The sequence below is a fragment of the Salvelinus namaycush genome, chromosome 31, assembly GCF_016432855.1.
Source record: "Salvelinus namaycush isolate Seneca chromosome 31, SaNama_1.0, whole genome shotgun sequence".
NCBI classification, from domain to species: domain Eukaryota; kingdom Metazoa; phylum Chordata; class Actinopteri; order Salmoniformes; family Salmonidae; genus Salvelinus; species Salvelinus namaycush.
Window position 1 is genome coordinate 32371088 of NC_052337.1, and position 19413 is coordinate 32390500.

Consider the following 19413-nt stretch of genomic DNA (forward strand, 5'->3'; position numbering starts at 1 on the left):
CGCAGACCAGCCGGCTCGAGCACTCTTCTCCTCCCATTGGTGCATCGATGAGAAACGGCATTATGGGTTACCATAATAATGTACAGTATAGGCCTTGTTTGCATGACGTAATATTTACAACATATACGTTTTAGACAAATCACACACACAAAACCAGTCTTTTTTTTTTATTTCGTCAGTAGTGCTGTCATATTGGGGTCCATATCAATAAGATTATAAAATATTTTTATTTGGTCCCCAACAAAAAACAAACAAATTTAGGCCTGGCAAAAGGACAGGGTTCCGGTCTTGATGCATGGTTTCGAATACTCCTACAGTTTTGCTTCGGTACTGCACTTTAACTGACGCCCGGCCCAGAAATACAATTTCCAATGGTAATGGAGGCTCCTCAGAGGAGGAATGAAATAAAAATGGTAAAATATTGAAAAAGTTATCCTTTTCAGATACAACTATACTAAATATATTAATGTCACCAAATAACTGATTAAAACACACTGTTTTGCAATGTAGGTCTACAGTAGCCTCAACAGCACTCTGTAGGTAGCACCATGGTGTAACCGGAGGACAGACAGTTTCCATCCTCCTCTGGGTACATTGACTTCAATCCAAAATCTAGGAGGCTCATGGTTCTCACCCCCTTCCATAGACGTACACAGTAATTATGGCAACTTCCGGAGGACGTCCTCCAACCTATCAGAGCTCTTGCAGCATGAACTGACATGTTGTCCACTCAATCAAAGGATCAGAGAATGAATCTAGTACAGAAAGCATTAACTACAGCTAGCTTACTCTGCAGTGCATAAAATGTGGTGAGTAGTTGACTCAAAGAGAAAGAAAATAGTTGAAAAGTTTTGAACAAATGAATTTCTTCAAATATTATGGCAAAGCAAGAGAGAGAGAAAGCTAGCTATATTTCCTTGTATTTTTTTTAAACTTTCACTTACATAGCTAGCGAATGCAGCTAGCTAACGTTAGTTTAGCCTACTCAAACACCCGGCTCAAACAGAGAGGGATAGTATGTTAGCTAGCTGACTGTGGCTATCCAACACTGGAACTCTTCCAAGTCAAGGTATTCATTTATTTCCACCGGGGCCCGCCGGTGTAACTGCTAAAACTGCTTGCTGACTGTACACTGTACTGCATGATTGTAGCGGGTTTACAAATGTGTTAGTTCTATTAGCTATGTTTACTATGATGTTAGCTAATATGGTGACAACGATGTAGGCTATGTGTAGAGGTTAGCGGTTATGATATGATGGTTTGGCTTGGAAAGGTTTTTTCGCCTGGTCACAGACAGTTGATGTGTTGTGCACTGAAGTCCACAAACAAAGGGAAAATGTGAGAGCTAGATGTAGGCTAGAGTGTGGAAGGCGGTTTTGAATGTGTCACTGTCTGTCACCTGATTACTCAAATTTATCTCGACCTGTACACAAACGTTATGAACTTGGCTAAGGTTGTAGCAACCTCATGATGGGTATAGGGAAAATGTGAGTATCATATAGTAGCCTAAACTTATCAATGTTATATTGTTGTACATCAATGTTACAATATGCTGTAATAGAAATAAGACCATGCTCATTAAAAAAATAATCGTCCTTCCTAATCTTAAATGGTACCGATTGCCACTGATTTCCAAACATGGCCACATATAGAAAAATCAGATTTGAAAATTCCTAATAAGAAACTTTAGGTACATATTGTATAAACACAAACTCACTTCCTTGACAACTTCCTTGACAACAAACATGGACAACTTTGACTAAAGGCTATCAGAATAAGTTCACATTTAAAAACATCTTTATGATACCTTGTGTAGTGATTTTAAAGACACGAAAATGAGTTGGAACTCCTGGAAATAATTTGGGGAGGTATTGGGCACAGGAGGCCGGTGGCATCTTGATTGGGAGGACAGGCTCATAGTAATGCCTGGAATGGAATAAATGGAATGGTATTGAACACATAAAACACATGGTTTCCATGTGTTTGATGCTGGATTGGCGCACATTCAACAAATCTGATACAATAAAGTGGATATTTGTCAAATCTGTCATGATTGATGTATTGTAACAGGCCCACAATGTGGTTACTAAAATCTGATTTTGATATTTGGCAATTTTTGCTGCATAACATTTAGAAGTTGTCCCTTTTCAGGTTTAGAAAAAGTGACTGCCAAATGCTAACTCCTGTTCGTATAAGCTGGTAGCATAGCTAGCATACAGACATCGGTGGTGGTAGTCAAAGTAGTTTCAATTGTAATGCAGTTGATTGATGATGACATTAATATGTATTTGGTTGACATCCATACAAGCATTATACTCCGAATTTTAGCTCAACATAGTGTGAAATACACATATAAACAATAGCCTAAATGTGGGAAAAGTTTTGCTGGGGGGCAAAGGGGAGATTCGGGATAGAGATTGAGGTTGGAAAATGGTGTAGCCTTTTTAATTTATGTTATTTTGGCTGAGCTACTAAGTCAAGCACCGGGAAACAGACTCCAACATTTTAGAAGAGGTAAGGTCTTGTCTTTCGTTTAGCCAGTTGCTTGTAATTACCTGGATGGCTATAGCGATTAACCCTGAATCACTACGAGTGGTGCGGTACAGTCCAATTTATTGGATGCAGTATGACAGCTCCTCAAAGCACAAGTAGTATGAGAAATGCTGACTTCTGCAGAGAGGCATTGCAGTAAATGCTTTACAGCCACTGCAGATTTCGGATTGACCATGAAGAGTCTTTGAGGCGCACGGCATCGATTTAGCATCCGCAAGCCCCCAGAGGCTCCGCAATTGTCTCACACCATCCGTATGGAGCCTCCGGACCCCATTTTCAGATCAAGCATAAATTGTTTTTTATCCTCCTTCTGCTATCCCTAGTCAATCCTATACATATAATGTCTTGTGCTGCAAAAGTGAGTATAATTTCCTAAATAAATGTACTCCGCTGTACAAAAGTTTTGTATCCCTACTTGAGTTGTGTTGGTGGTTCTACCACAGGGTAAGTAGTGCGTCAAGTGCAGTTGCCAAGGGCCACAGCTTGAACCTAGATGTAGGAAAACTTCCCCTGACAGTAGCCTCTCCACTACCAAGACCCTTGCAGTGCCTCCTCATGGCAAAACATATGGTAACTAGCTAACTTACGACTTAGGCTAAACTGCTTGCGATCTTGCAGCAGCAGTGGGCCATAGAGGAGTAATGTGCATGCCCACTGGCATGTGGACACGCCCAACCACTGCCCCAACTATGGGTTAATAGCCAGTTAAAGAGCTCCAAGCATCAAAGGGTGGAGTAGGACCTTGAGCTAAAACGGCCAACAAATGTCAGGAGGATCTGTTCCCCCTGATCTACTCTGATGCTCCAGGACATGGGGAGATCGAGGCAAAAAAGATGGTGTTACGCACGCCTCTAAAAAGAGGGAACGCAACTCCCTGCTGCAACTCAACTCTCCGTGAAGCGAAAGAGGTATGGACCGTAGGTGCGAGAAAGGACGACAAAGGCAGAATTTACCGTTACTAGGATTTATTTCCTTAAACAGTAATATGGGGAAAAGGGGCTGGACGGAACCAAAGAAAAGAAAGTAAATATCAAAGCTCCCCCTCTCCTATCTAACCTGCCTACCCACTACTTACCTAACTTAGCACCACCTGGTGCCCTAACCAAAATACAGGGGGTGGTCCACCCAGGTCTTACCTAGTGTGCCTAGACATTGAATATACTACGGGTATATGTATGCCCTCGGGCCTCTTGCCTAAGCACTCCCTAAGTGCCTTCCCCCCTGGGAACAAATGAAACAGAATAATTATTAACAATTTCACAAACACTTTAAAACAAAACTGAGTAAACTAACTTAGGCCACTAAAGAAGCTTTGACAAAGCAACAAACACCTCTCTCTCTCTCTCTCTCTCTCTCTCTCTCTCTCTCTCTCTCTCTCTCTCTCTCTCTCTCTCTCTCTCTCTCTCTCTCTCTCTCTCTCTCTCTCTCTCTCTCTCTCTCTCTCTCTCTCTCTCTCTCTCTCTCTCTCTCTCTCTCTCTCTCTCTCTCTCTCTCTCTCTCTCTCTCTCTCTCTCTCTCTCTCTCTCTCTCTCTCTCTCTCTCTCTCTCTCTCTCTCTCTCTCTCTCTCTCTCTCTCTCTCTCTCTCTCTCTCTCTCTCTCTCTCTCTCTCTCTCTCTCTCTCTCTCTCTCTCTCTTCTTCTTCTTCTGAACAGAACACTGGCTTTTATATCTTCTGGTGGCAATGGTGATTAGAGTCAGCTGCTTCTTGACGAGGGGGCGGGGTCAGCTCCAATCATCAATTAGCCTGGGGTCGACCAATCAGCTGCTTGGGGAGTTACAGGAATTTCTCCTGAAACACACACACTCAAATACAAACCAGAACACAGAAACTGGGGAACGTAACAGATGGTAACTGTTGCCAAATAGTTTTCCAATTGTAGAAAATATCAATTTGATTCTTTATTTGTGTTCTTATATCCATTGATATGTCTGGTTTCTATCAGTTATTCATAGAAATGCACCTGAGTCATGTAGGTAATTAGTCCAGACTCATCAAAGAGTAGGGTTATTGTAAGTACACATGTTGTATAAGGAAATTATTTATCTGCAAATTAACATAAAACTATGGTCAATAAATACAATGTCATTAAAGGTCGAGACTGGATTGTGTCAATACTAATATGTTGGGGTGTGGATAAGGCAATGGAACTTAGATGTAAGAAGCATGGGTTGAGCTGTCACGTTCCTGACCTGTTTTCTTTTGTCTTGTATTTATTTAGTTGGTCAGGGCGTGAGTTGGGTGGGTTTGTCTATGTGTGATTTTCTATGTTGGGATTTTGTGTTCGGCCTGGTATGATTCTCAATCAGAGGCAGCTGTCAATCGTTGTCCCTGATTGAGAATCATACTAAGGCAGCTGGGGTTTCACGTGTGTTTTGTGGGTATTTGTTCCTGTGTCAGTGTTTGTGCCACACAGGACTGTTTCGGTTTTGTCACGTTTGTTGGTTGTTGTGTATTTTGAAGTGTTTTGTTGACTTTCATTAAATAATGAACACTAACCACTCTGCGTTTTGGTCCTCTCCTTCTGTCAGCGAGGACAGCCGTTACATGAGCAAGAAATTGGGTTTAGGTGCAAGTTTGCTGCTAAGCTGATGTGTGGCAGTAAATGACTGTTTTGTTAATTTACAAGGACATGATATTCAGAAGATGTTACCCTGCATCTCAATTTTTGTTTTAATCTATTTTAAGCCATTACTACTTCAGGATTGGTGGGTCCCCCACGGACGGTTGAGCAAACGTAGCCTAATGAGGTTGTACGTAAGTAACAAGAACATTTCCCAGGACAAAGACATATCTGATATCTAACTCCACTGTCCAATTTACAGTAGCTATTACAGTGAAAGAATACCATGCTATTGTTTGAGGAGAGTGCACAGTTTTGAACTTAGTTATTAATAAACAAATTAGGCACATTTGGGCAGTCTTGATACAACATTTTGAACAGAAATACAATGGTTCATTGGATCAGTCTAAAACTTTGCAGATACCCTGCTGCCATCTAGTGGCCAAAATCTAAATTGCAACTGGGCTGGAATAATACATTATGGCCTTTCTCTTGAATTTCAAAGATTTTTTTTAAACAGTTGGTTTTTCTTTGTCTTTTACCAGATCTAATGTGTTATATTCTCCTACGTTCCTTTCACATTTCCACAAACATCAAAGTGTTTCCTTTCAAATGGTATCAAGAATATGTATATCATTGCTTCAGGGCCTGAGCTACAGGCAGTTAGATTTGGGTATGTCATTTTGGGCGAAAATGGAAAAAAAGGGTCTAATCCTTCCACACGGAGGAATACACCTTTTCCCTCGTGGGTTTATAGCAAGATAGAGGAAGTGTTTTTTGCAGCTGACTAGCTTCCTGCAGTGGTGGCCTATGTCCAGGCTCCACCAGCAAATCTTTCAGCAGCAGGTTCTGAAGGACACGTTTTCCTGCACTGTATGCAGAGGTGAGTGATGGCTGACCTCAATGACTGCCATAATGAAAGCAGTGTGTAGGTTTCACTATAGTCTTTTGGAATATGCGTTTAATTTAGCTGATAGTCCTTGCTCATCCAACAGGATGTGTTACACACAGGTTTTTCAGCATTAGAGACAAGGACTATAGAAAGTACAGTACTTTGCCCTCTGGGGAGCATAAGGCAGCAAGAAGCACTTGCCATGCCTAATGGTCCTTGGCAACATTTTCAGCTTCCCCCCAGACAGGCTCTTGGTCTTCATTCCTTTGTGATTGAATCAGAACTAGGGGTTAAGGTTAATAATGACATCAAAAACATGTTGTCCTGTCTAATTTGGTAGGGACAAATCATTCACTAAACGCTAAACCTGAACAAAATATTGTAATAATTAAGGTGGAAAATGAGCACGTCGAGGAGACTAAACTGCTTGGAGTAACCCTGGATTGTAAACTGTAATGGTCAAAACATAATGATACAACAGTAGCTAAAATGAGGAGAGGTCTGTCCATAATAAAGCACGGTTCTGCCTTAACGCTATCAACAAGGCAGGTCCTACAAGCCCTAGTTTTGTCACACCTGGACTACTGTTCAGTCGTGTGGTCAAAGAGGGACATTGGAAAATTACAATTGGCCCTTAAATGTACACGGAGAGCTAACAATAATATACATGTCAATCTACCCTGGCTTAAAGTAGAGATTGACTTCATTACTACTTGTATTTGTGAGAAATATTGACATGTTGAATGCACCGAGTGGTCGGTTTAAACTACTAGCACACAGCTCAGACACCCATGCATAAGACATGCCACCAGAGGTCTCTTCACAGTCCACATCCAGAACAGACTATGGAAGTCACACAGTACTACATAGAGCCATGACTACATGGAACTCTATTCCACATCAAGTAACTGATGCAAGTAGTAAAGTTAGACTTAAAAGTCAAATAAAAATACACCTTATGGAACAGCGGGGACTGAACAGACACACACAATAACATACGCACTATACACACATGGATTTTATGTTGTAGATGTGGTAGTAGAGTAGTGGGCTGAGGGCACACAGTGTGTTGTGAAATCTGTTAATTGTTTATAACTGCCTTCATTTTGCTGGACCCCAGAAAGAGTAGCTGCTGCCTTTGCAGCAGCTAATGGGGAGTCATAAATACAAAAAGCCAGTTGAAAGTAGACTCAGCAAAGTATTCCACTCAGAAACCAGATCATAGACATAGCATGACTTTCATTTATAATTTTATTCATACAAATTTGTAGTGATAAGAGCCAAAGCAAAGTAGCTGTTAATGAAATAATGAATAAAAGAAAAAGCATGGAAAATATACAAGACATGAAATTGTATTTGTCACACCAACTGACAATTGTTGCAATCGCCATATCAACACAGTTGATAGAAATTAGTTTTAATGCAGCCAATACAAACAAAAGACTGTAAAAACAGTGTCACAAAATAAGACAAAACCTCCATAAAAGCGTTCATATTTGATGATCGAGGGCCTCTGTACATACTAGTGTAACCAGAACAGTATTGTCCTCACTAAAGTGACAGAGGAAGCTACTAACTCGACTATTGAGATTCAGCCACAGTGTGTGTCGTCAAGGTGAGGAGCTGTTGAAGGTGCCCCTTGGGGGTTGGTGGGAGGCGAAGGGAGATACGTCTTCGTGGGTGAACATGAAGGCGTCGCTCGGTTTTTGAAGTAAGTAAGTCAGCCATCATACCGTAGACCACCGGGTGCGTCGCAGGTTCGAGGCATGCTCCGCCTTCAACTCCTCCTGTAACACACAGGTCATGTTGGAAACTTAGGGGTTAGTGGTTTAAGTTTAAGGGGCTAGGTGAGAGTAGGAGGTAATGGTTGTCCTCCCACACCAGACACCTCTTCTCAAACACTGGCTTATCCTCCCTCACCTCTGACACACCACCATGTAAAAAGGGGGAACATTCCTAATTGTGTGTATGTATGTATTTGGGACACGAGAGCTCACCTGGACTTGGCCAGGTGCCTAAACAGGATATGTCATCACACGGGGAGAAAAATGGCAGGAGCAGTGTGTCCCAGGTTCCCCTTGTGTAGGCCAGGTTACTGTAAAAGCACTTTGTGACAACTGCTGAAGTAAAAAAAAAAAAAGGCCAAATATAGACTTTTGATTGACTGATTGTATAAGTAGCTGTCCACTTACCTGTCATGTGGGAAGTAGCAGTGCCGACACTGCCAAGTGGCTGGGATGTCCTCCACTGAGTCCACTGTCCTTGCTACCCCAAACACCTCCACCATCTACACCCAGCTCCCTATGACCACAGTTTGACGCATTGGCCCACCAGACTCATCACACAGTTGGGTGGAAGTGTCTAGGAATTAAATCAAAACTGAGAACACATAGAACAGTGTAGAACACTTACCTTGCACAAAAAATATGATTAGGGCAGTGACTAAAACAACTGACTTGAGATGTGTGTGTGTGTGTCCTGGTGAGAGGAAGGTCATGTTCTTCGAGACGTTCTTCCTCAGAGGGAGCAGCAACAGAAGCAGCAGGCTAGAGCCTTCACACACTAACCCCTTCAGAGAGGACAGAGGGTACAACAGTCTGCCTCCTCAGTTCCTACACACACATACAGGTTAGAGCCTTCAGATACATACCCTCTAAGAGAGCACATCAGGAAACACTTCCACCTTAACTCACCACACAGACACATGCACACACAAAGAAACACCCTAAGATTCTCAGTGCAGACTTTAAACCTTTCTATGCGTTAATGATTACCATGTGTGTGCTCGTTACCTGTAGGAAGTTGTCTATCTGCTGCAGCAGCTCCTTGTCTATGGATGTTCTTCTCTCCTGAACATGTGCAGGATAGGAGTATAATTCTGCATCCAACGTCTCTATGGAGAACGAAGATTCTACACAGTTAAATACAGAGTGAATTTAGTTAAATCGCACATTACACACAGTCCCTGTTGAAAAATATGTCATTATACTCTAGTATAGGGGTATTCAACTCTTACTCTCCAACAGCGTTTTCCGTACTCGGGACACCAAGGGATGGACGTTTTGTTTTTTTCCCTAACACTACACAGCTGAGGATTCTTCTTCGGTATCATGGCGTTCACACATTTTGTATGTGCATGCCACCACCTACAGTGCGGTAGTGTATGTTCAATTGCAGTACATTTGTGATACAAAAATAAAAAGGGGGGGGGGGGGGGCGTGATTTTTTTTATTTTATTGCACCACCAGCCTACCCTACACCTATATACCACTACCTCATTCAAAATCTCTAAAACATCTTCTAAGTCTTCTGCAGTAAAATATTTTACACCCAGGTACTTCTCTGCAGCTGCCACCTACACTCTAAAAACCCACTACCCCAGTCCACTACTTTAACCCTATTGACCCTGCTCCTGCACCATGCCAACAGCACACAGCCGATTCAAATTATCAAAGCTTGATGATTAGTTGTTTATCAGCTGTGTAGTGTTAGGGCAAAAACAAAATGTGCACTGAGTTTGGGTAACTCTGCCCTATGAGGTCCAGAGCCTATTGGATTTCTGTTCTACCAGAATGAATTGCACCCACCTGGTGTCCCAGCTCTAAATCAGTCCCTGATTAGAGGGGAAGAAAGAAAAAGGGTAGTGGAACTGGCTTTGAGGTTCAGAGTTGAGTTTGAGTGCTCTAGTACAGTGGTTCCCAAACTTTTTATAGTCCCATACCCCTTCAAACATTCAACCTCCAGCTGCGTACCCCCTCTAGCACCAGGGTCAGCACACTCTCAAATTATGTTTTTTGCCATCATTGTAAGCCTGCCACACACACTATACAATACATTTATTAAACATAAGAATGAGTGTGAGTTTGTGTCACAACCTGGCTCGTGGGAAGTGACAAAGAGCAAAGAGCTCTTATAGGACCAGGGCACAAATAATAATCAATAATTTTGCTCTTTATTTAGCCATCTTACATATAAAACCTTATTTGTTCATCAAAAATTGTGAATAACTCCCTACAGATTAATGAGAAGGGTGTGCTTGAAAGGATGCAGATAACTTTGCAATGTTGTGTTGTATTGGAGAGTCTCAGTCTTAAATAATTTCCCACAGTCTGTGCCTGTATTTAGTTTTCATGCTAGTGAGGGCCGAAAATCCCCTCTTACATAGGTACGTGGTTGCAAAGGGCATCAGTGTCTTAACAGCACGATTTGCCAAGGCAGGATACTCTGAGCGCAGCCCAATCCAGAAATCTGTCAGTTGCTCCTGATTGAATTACATTTTCACTGAACAGCTTGTTGCAATTTCGATGGGGCTCTCTTGTTCAGATATTAGTAAGTGGACTGGAGGCAGAGCATGAAAGGGATAACGAATCCAGTTGTTTGTGTCATCCGTTTTGGGAAAGTTCCTGCATAACTGCGCATCCACCTCAGATGTTTCGCTATATCACATTTGACATTGTCCGTAAGCTTGAGTTCATTTGCACACAAAAAAAATCATACAATGATGGAAAGACCTGTGTGTTGTCCTTGTTAATGCAGACAGAGAAGAGCTCCAACTTCTTAATCATAGCCTCAAATTTGTCCCTACATTGAATATAGTTGCGGAGAGTCCCTGTAATCCAAGATTCAGATCATTCAGGCGAGAAAAAATAAATCACCCAGATAGGCCAGTCGTGCGTGATGACGAGTTTCTCACAAGCAGTCAGACAAGTGAAAATTATGGTCAGTACAGAAAACTTTAAGCTCATCTCTCAAAAAAAACATCAATAATTTGTCCCTTGATAACCAGCAGACTCCTTTCTGTACATTGTAAAAGCATTACACGGTCGCTGCCCATATCATTGCATAGTGCAGAAAATACACAAGAGTTCAGGGGCCTTGCTTTAACAAAGTGAACCATTTTCACTGTAGTGTCCAAAACGTCTTTCAATCTAGCAGACATTCCCTTGGCAGCAAGAGCCTCTCGGTGGATGATGCAATGTACCCAAGTGGCATCGGGAGCAACTGCTTGCACATGCGTTACCACTCCACTATGTCTCCCTGTAAAAGCTTTTGCGCCATTAGTTCAAATACCAACATGAGCAGCAGCTATGTTGGCTACATTTGGACCGTTAGTGGAATTCCTGCGAGAGAGTAATGGTTAATGTGATTGGATGTTAATTATTTGACTAGGCTACCTGTATTTGACATTGTGTTATTTCATTGAACACCAGCAGGTATTTCTCACTGGTCATCCCCAAAGCCAACACCTCCTTTGGCTGCCTTTCCTTCCAGTTCTCTGCTGCCAATGACTGGAACGAATTGCAAAAATCGCTGAAGCTGGAGACTTATATTTCCCTCACTAACTTTAAACATCAGCTATCTGAGCAACTAACCCATCGCTGCAGCTGTACATAGGCCATCTGTAAATAGCCCATCCAATCTACCTACCTCACCACCATATTGTTTTTATTTACTTTTCTGCTCTTTGCCCACCAGTATTTCTACTTTCACATCATCATCTGCACATCTATCACTCCAGTGTTAATTTGCTAAATTGTAATTACACAGCTACTATGGCCTACTATTGCCTTACCTCCTCACGCCATTTGCACACACTGTATATAGACTATTTTTTTATATTGTGTTATTGACTGTATGCTTGTTTATTCCATGTGTAACTCTGTGTTGTTGTTTGTGTCGCACTGCTTTGCTTTATCTTGGCCAGGTTGCAGTTGTAAATGAGAACTTGTTCTCAACTAGCCTACCTGGTTAAATAAAGGTGAAATAAAAATTAAAAAATTAAAAAGATGGTTTACTTTTATTATGGGCAGTGAAACGAGGCTACTCAGGCGAGAAAAAAACATCACCCAAATGTATAACCCTGTTGGAAAATATAAATGGACTGTTTGAAAATGTGAAGCAAAAAAGTCACACAAAAAAAGTATATTTTTTATTTGGGTACCCCTGTTTGGGAATACCTACTCTAGTATATACGAAGCCATACCATGCAAGGCAAGGAATGGCAGTGCCTGCCTGTACATGTGTAGTGTCACTGTCAACCAAACCAGCTTCAATCTCATGCAGTGGTGTAGTAGTGGCCATATGCAGTATGCCCACCTATTTCTCTACAGATATACTCACGAACTACCATTGAGAATGATTGAACGATCCATTTTACTTCCTTAAATCTCTGCCATTATTAGGTGGAGGGAATTACCACCTACATACACCATACAGAGTAAAACATTGTTGATCATTAACTCATACTCACCTGATGGCAGAGAAAGGGTCATGGTCAAAACTCGGTATGTCAAGCCGTGTTAGCTGGGGCTGGATAGTCTTGAACGATCCTTGTAACCTACCATAGACAGACATACATGCATACATACATACATACATACATACATACATAGGCACGCACACTCACCTGTTTGGTATGATAGCTAGCTAGTTTTAGCTCAATGCTTGGTGGCTTATAATATAATCTCCCTGTCTTGTCTGTAAAGCCACCAATAATTGAAGGCAGCTAACTAACTAACGTTACTTATTGGTGACTTTAATTTATAACTAACCTGCGAAAGCTAGCTAGCTGGATATGTTCAGGTAATATCAGTAACACAGCTTTTACTTTGAAAACAGCTAGCCACGTAATCATGTTGCAGCCCCTCCTCTCTATGCCCACACCATCTCTGTTCAATCTTGTGGACGACATAAAAAAAATGAATTAATGCAGTCGAAATGATTATCCGTCTTGGTTGTATATATTCGGAAATTGATTGAACGAACACTACACGGATGACATTTGAACAAACAAATATAAAACGATCATGTTGTAGTTCCCTCCAGTAACCACAAGAACAAGCGTTCCTTGATTTTAACTGGCGGCTTTATTCTGTAGATTTAGTCAAGAATTATCACCTTCCGTGAGAACTATAAAGCAAATGAAAATACAGTTAAGCACACTCTTACAACCTCCTTATTTTACGAGTGACTTATTAGCTTGGTATAACTCTGAAGTGCTTACATACATAAACAGTTTAGCCGGCGCTATAACAGTATCAGATTAAACACATGAATAAAGGAAAAATACCTCATTGGCTGCTTATTACAGAAGGGAGGAAATCAAACTTCACACTTATTATTCCTGGCATGAATTCACACTTCATTCTTAATTATTCTAACCTTACCATCCTAACATACATGCTTCAACCTTTACGAACTACACCCGATGACATGAAAACTTAGCTAATGGGATTGCATTCCCTCCAACAGTGTGTTGCTACAATAAGGATCCCCGGTACAACAGTTATTAGCTACGTAGTTCCGCTTGTCTTATCATTTCCCCCGCACAGCGAACACGTAAACAATTCAAACAAAAAACAACGACATAACCTGGAGGTCTAACTGTCAGTTACACATGTGAATATATCATGGGTAGCCATGGAAAAAGTCCCTTATCAATAAACCTTGCCATTTACACTGTAAAGTGTACACTATATGCTTTAACGTGAGTAGAATAACTATCATAGATTAGAATATAATAACTTCCCTGAGATTCTTTCAAGCTGCAATAGAACATTTATGCAAAGTCAACCAGGGAGGAAGGTTACCCTCCTCTTCCTTCTACGATATGGCAGGCTGCAGAAAGAATGTTGTAATAATAATGTGTAGAGCAGTTCACTATCACGAACGAGGCGGAGGTAGTAATTCCACATTCACATGCTAGTCCTCCTTAATAGGTAACTCGGAAATGTCCAAATGACTAGATGTTTGAAGTACACGTGCCGTCAACCAGTTAGCAAGTCGGACATTTCCGAGTTCCAACTAGCACTTGAACGCGGCATAAATTCCAAAAGTTTTCACGCTGTCTCCCAACTGGAATAGTTTCTACTGGATTTTTCACCGACTCGGATAAATTATTTATTCTCGGGATAACAATAAGATCGTGCAGAAACATGGTAAGCTATTAATCCAAAGTAAATCAATAAAAGGGAATTGTTTTGTTTGACATTCAAAAACTATTTATTATCATTTGGAATTTAACTTCAGATGCATGGGCTACTTCCACTTTCTTTTTGTCTTTGTTGACGGAATAATGTTCTATGACATTACTTTTGAGACTAGGGAGGATTCATATAGAGCCTAGTCTATATGTTATGATAATACAGAATATTTTGTAAACACCAGTTACAAGTGGTTAATTAAATGCGTGTTTGAAACGCTGCTTTGTTTGAGCATTCACCTTGGGTGCATCTCAATAGCCAAAAGTGGGTTCCTCTGCTCGTCCCTCTCCATTCGCCTGTAGTCTAGTGATTTCAAAGAACATGACAAACAGGTAAGATTAGATTCCACATGCTATGTCGGGATTTATTTTACAGTTTAGTTTTCAGACATTGCACAGATGAGGAGACGGAGAGAGGAAGACAGTATACTTTGAGACATATCCCAGCATATCCTTGCCTAGTTGGAGGACGTTGACACATTTTATTGCACCTACAGGATAACAATTTAACATATAGGCCTATTCATATTTCAGAGGTGTATCATAAGATTGACTTACTGTAAATCAAAACAGACAACATATTGTAAAATAGATAATATTAATTTGAGTTTTCAGAACACAGTTCAATCAAATGTGGAATTGATTTGACAAATACATTATATTTGAAAGGGTATCATTTATCTTCATATTTTGTTGAATAAAAACATAAAATCAAAATCAAATCAAATGTATTTATATAGCCCTTCGTACATCAGCTGATATCTCAAAGTGCTGTACAGAAACCCAGCCTAAAAACCCAAACAGCAAGCAATGCAGGTGTAGAAGCACGGTGGCTAGGAAAAACTCCCTAGAAAGGCCAAAACCTAGGAAGAAACCTAGAGAGGAACCAGGCTATGAGGGGTGGCCAGTCCTCTTCTGGCTGTGCCGGGTGGAGATTATAACAGAACATGGCCAAGATGTTCAAATGTTCATAAATGAGCAGCATGGTCAAATAATAATAATCACAATAGTTATCGAGGGTGCAGCAAGTCAGCACCTCAGGAGTAAATGTCAGTTGGCTTTTTTAGCACGTCCGGTGAACAGGTCAGGGTTCCATAGCCGCAGGCAGAAAAGTTTAAACTGGAGCAGCAGCAAGGCCAGGTGGACTAGGGACAGCAAGGAGTCATCATGCCAGGTAGTCCTGACGCATGGTCCTAGGGCTCAGGTCCTCCGAGAGAGAGAAAGAAAGAGAGAGAAGGAGAGAATTAGAGAGAGCATACTTAAATTCACACAGGACACCGGATAAGACAGGAGAAGTCCTCCAGATATAACAAACTGACCCTAGCCCCCCCGACACATTAACTACTGCAGCATAAATACTGGAGGCTGAGACATTCATGAATACAACCCCATGCATTATTTAGCTGTAGCCAACAATTACAAAAATACATTCCTTGACAGCTGCTTGTTTTACAGTTCTTCCTGTTTTAGAGTGCTACATTTCAGCCTTGAACTCAGGGTGAAGTTGCCCCTATAAATGCTGATCTGGGGCCAGTTTAATGGTTAAGGTTAGGATTGGGGGAGGGGGAACTGATCCTAGATCTGTACCTAGGGGAAACTTCACCCTGTAGCGAAACACATTCTACCTCTTCCTCTGGCTAAAAAAGAGAATCTCTTAAATCTCAAGGGAGTTTTGTTTCATTGTTTATATTATATTTATTGTTAGATATTCTGTTCCAGGTGGTTACAGGTTGAGTGACATCTTCAACTTTTCTGAGGATGATATCAATATCTTGATTCAATTATGAGATCTTCCTGAAAAGGGGTGACAGTTACAAGCAGGAGGCTCATTATATTTTCAATAAACATGGTGTGGTGCTGTATAATATGCAGTATCCAGTTCATATGAGTTTATCAACATTACAGCGCTTTGACAGAACTGTAGGAAAATATTTTTATTTAATTCACGTGTCATCTCTCTCAGCCTGACAAGAACAGTCGGCTGCGTCAGGCTCAGGAAGAGGCGGAGGTGGTGAAGGTCATCATGATGGACAACATGGAGAAGACAGAGGAACGCAAGGCAAAACTGCAGGACCTTGATGAAAGGGCTGAGGAACTGAAGTTAAAAGTGAGACTGGGATTGCTTTTTAATTATTATTATTTACACACACACACTTGCACTGATACCATTTTTATCCTGATCTGATCCAATTCAGATATTTTCTTCAGATGCATCACTTTTTAATATTAAAGCTGTTCAGACCTCACTCTGGCCAAGCCTTCCACAACCGGAGGTCCTTTTTGGTGTTCAAGATAGACAGTGGTGTTTTGTCAGAACGGTGAATTGACTTTAGTGCTTGATTGGTTTGTTTGTTTGTTTAGAGCGAGTCCTTCCACAAGACCTCAAAGAAGTTGAAGCAGCAGAAGAAATGTGACAACATCAAGGCCAAATGGAAGCTCATTGCTGTTGTTGCAGCCTCGGCCATAATTGTCATTCTAGTAGCCACCTTCATGTTGGTCAACAGATCTAGCCCTGAAAACACACATGATATAGGCAGTATCCCAATAAACGAAGGAGGCATTACACCAACAACCATTGGGCCTGGGAAGTAGGCTATAGCCTAGAATCAATAGGGCTGAAAAGGAAACATAGTGGACACTACTTGAAGGATACTACTATCGGTCAAAAGTATTTTCTAGCTTCTGTTGTTGATACTTTACTTGTCTCTAATGGGTGTACAAGGACTTCTACAGATCCATCAGGGAAGATAAATAACTTATTAGGTGCAAAACTTGTTAAAGAATTCCATTATTCAGAATCTTGTTGGGATTACCAATTATCTGTAAACTATTACATCTGATAATATTGAAATCAGAAAAGGTAAGACATTAGGGGTGATGACGAGATAGATTTGATCTATTTCCTTTCAACAGCATTTATAATGCATTACTGTACATCTTGGGATACATAACTAAGGTTAACCTGAACATAAAATAGTTGTATTTTGTAGTTTATTTGAAAATACCCTCTTTTCAAATACTCGTGGCAATCATTTCCTTTGATATTCAAATACAGGTCTCAGAAAAATATATATATTTTGAATTCGTCTTTCAGAAAATACTGCAGAGAAATACCTCTTTTTTTGAAAACAAAATATTTTATGGTTGCCAAATATTTTATGAAAAACCAAAAACTACAATAGTTGAGTTGAAATATAATGACCATAAGCACATGGTTTGGAGGGCTCCTAGATATGAATCTTAATATACATACATGAAGGACATGGAATCCCCTCAACAGCTTAAAAATGACCAACAAATACACAGTATTTATAATGATTGAGACAAGGTAATATAGTAACAGTTGACATCAAGTTCTTATACATGTGTAGTAATTTTGTGACATTGTTGTTACATAGGACTTTGGAAATTGCTTTATAATTGTACAAAGGAGTTATTACACAAGTGGAATAAGGACAGTCATTATTCCTCGTGTACAGTAGTTACAAAAATTCAGCTCATTGCTATGCAATTAAAATGCAATTACCAATTATGTAACATGCTAATAAAATGTTGCTTCAAAAGTAATTACAGTTTTATTACACAGGCACAAGAACAGTTATGTTAAGTGGAATGCTAATGGTTACAAAATATAGCTATTAAGTGTCAAGGAAACTAATTATCTCAAAACTGAAATAACTATAGCCAAGGTAGGTGGAAAATAATGTTAGTTCGTATTCTGAGTAAACTGTCTCTTTAAATATGTTATAGTGTGTGTTTGAAACAACACTTACCCACAGATGGACAAAGAAGTTCCAAGTTGGTTTTGCTAAGCATCCAACTTGCTGTTTGCAGATGGCTTTGAATTTCTCTGCAGTAATTTCAGGTATCATAAAATTAATTGCAACTTTCTACCTTTTCAGTGGCATGTTGAAAGAGTCATACTGTAGTTGTACGTCAACTGATTTATACTTATCTTTACAAAATATCATTGGTTTGACTTGATTATGTACACCTATGGCAATGGACATTTACAGAATGTTCAGATATAAATGTATTGTATATATCAAATATGACTGTCAAATAGATTGGAATAGTATAGGAGATTTATATAGATTTAGATTTATATTTCTATCTTCAACATGCAGTTGCAGATAAAGTTTGTTAGTTGAAGGCAGACAATCCAATAGTTTCTTAAAAGTAGTCACTTCCTGAGATCGGTATTGAAATATAAAAAAAGGTACTTGCTTTATCAGTTGCGTATTTAAATGGTTTTAGAAAGTAGTCATTTTTTGGGATCTGTATTCAAATACTTTTAGTCACCTCCAAAGTAACTATTTGTTCCCCCTTAAAAAATGGTTACCTTCCACAAAGCATAGTTAAAACTATAGTTATCCCAGGTCTGAACCTGAATAACCTCACATTTTCAATGACACCATTCATTTCCCAAAGAGATATATCCAAACAAAAATGTGTGTTTATATTTTACTGAAGGTACACCACCATTTACTCTGCCATTCTTGAAGGCCTAGTTGATAGACATCACGTGTTGACAAAACAAGGCATTCCATTGTCAAGATCAGGATTTAACTGACAATAGTATTCCCTTTAAAATTGGTCTGAGAGATGTTGTATTTCAACATGCAACACAATTTTTAGAAAGGAGTGTAATGTCCCTCAATGCTGAACAACTGATTGATAGTCACATTAAATAATAGGCAATAACAAAAATGCCCTTGATTGCTAAATAACTGACGTATGTAGTGTAAACACTAGATGGGATTATGTTGTTGACAATGACACCTGTTCAACCCTTTTATAAACAGTAAACAGGAACTCCCCAATAGACAGCTGTGTCTAGTTCATTGACCAGTTGAATGGACATTGAGTCAAAAATATGTTTTGTTATCGTGCAGTTGCATTATTGATTTATTTTATCCAGTTGATTAAAAAAAAGTACATTAACCCTGATTGCTCATTATTTCAACATGATTGGCTGGCAATTACCAATAGGCTATTTTGTCTTTAAGTGATTTGAATGTATCAACCTTACTGCATTCCAAATGGGAAATAATCTCCTTTCCCTCATCACAACTCTGCCAGATGGTTTAGAATGTTTAAATTCCCTTAATACATGCTTTGACTCTGCCCTTTCAACCTATCCAATCATTTGGAAAAAGTCATCAAGGACAAGCTAAATATAAAGTTTTTAAATGGAATTCAGCCTAGGGCACATAGCATTTGTTTTGCATGCCAGTTTACCCCGGTGAAGGGATTTTGCACTTGATCCAAAAACCTGCATCTCCAGGAGGGGCATCGAAAGAGTATGTTCCACCCAATGATATGTATTAACCATAAATGACTGAATGGTGTGCTCGTTTGAAGAAACTGCGCATCCAGGGGCGTAATATCAGCAAAACAATTAAGCTCATTTATTTACTGCATT

At 40.0% G+C, this 19413-nt stretch overlaps 1 protein-coding gene and 1 long non-coding RNA gene across 4 annotated transcripts; one reads left to right on the top strand and one right to left on the bottom strand.

Moving 5' to 3' along the window:
* Positions 1-7266: 7266 nt before the first annotated feature.
* On the bottom strand, positions 7267-13245 carry LOC120026032. Of its 3 annotated transcripts, none has more exons than XR_005473055.1 (5): positions 13077-13245; positions 12258-12344; positions 8800-8918; positions 8005-8619; positions 7267-7794 (listed from the first exon to the last, which is right to left on the bottom strand). It is a non-coding gene; the product is annotated as an uncharacterized LOC120026032 (long non-coding RNA). The 3 variants fall into 3 exon arrangements; XR_005473054.1 differs by having other exon boundaries at positions 8005-8124; positions 8200-8918; XR_005473053.1 differs by having other exon boundaries at positions 8005-8918.
* A 505-nt stretch (positions 13246-13750) lies between these two features.
* Positions 13751-18932, top strand: LOC120025841. The gene is made up of 3 exons (XM_038970538.1): positions 13751-13944; positions 15952-16095; positions 16350-18932. The coding sequence occupies exons 1-3, from the start codon at positions 13942-13944 to the stop codon at positions 16578-16580; spliced, it is 378 nt and encodes a 125-aa protein (XP_038826466.1). The 5' UTR covers positions 13751-13941; the 3' UTR covers positions 16581-18932.
* The last annotated feature ends 481 nt before the right edge of the window (positions 18933-19413 follow it).

What these genes read in the sequence shown, in the direction of transcription:
- LOC120025841 (XM_038970538.1), top strand. An exon ending in CTGAGGAACTGAAGTTAAAA is followed by an intron (nt 16,096 to 16,349) that starts GTGAGACTGGGA and finishes TTGTTTGTTTAG; the next exon opens with AGCGAGTCCTTCCACAAGAC.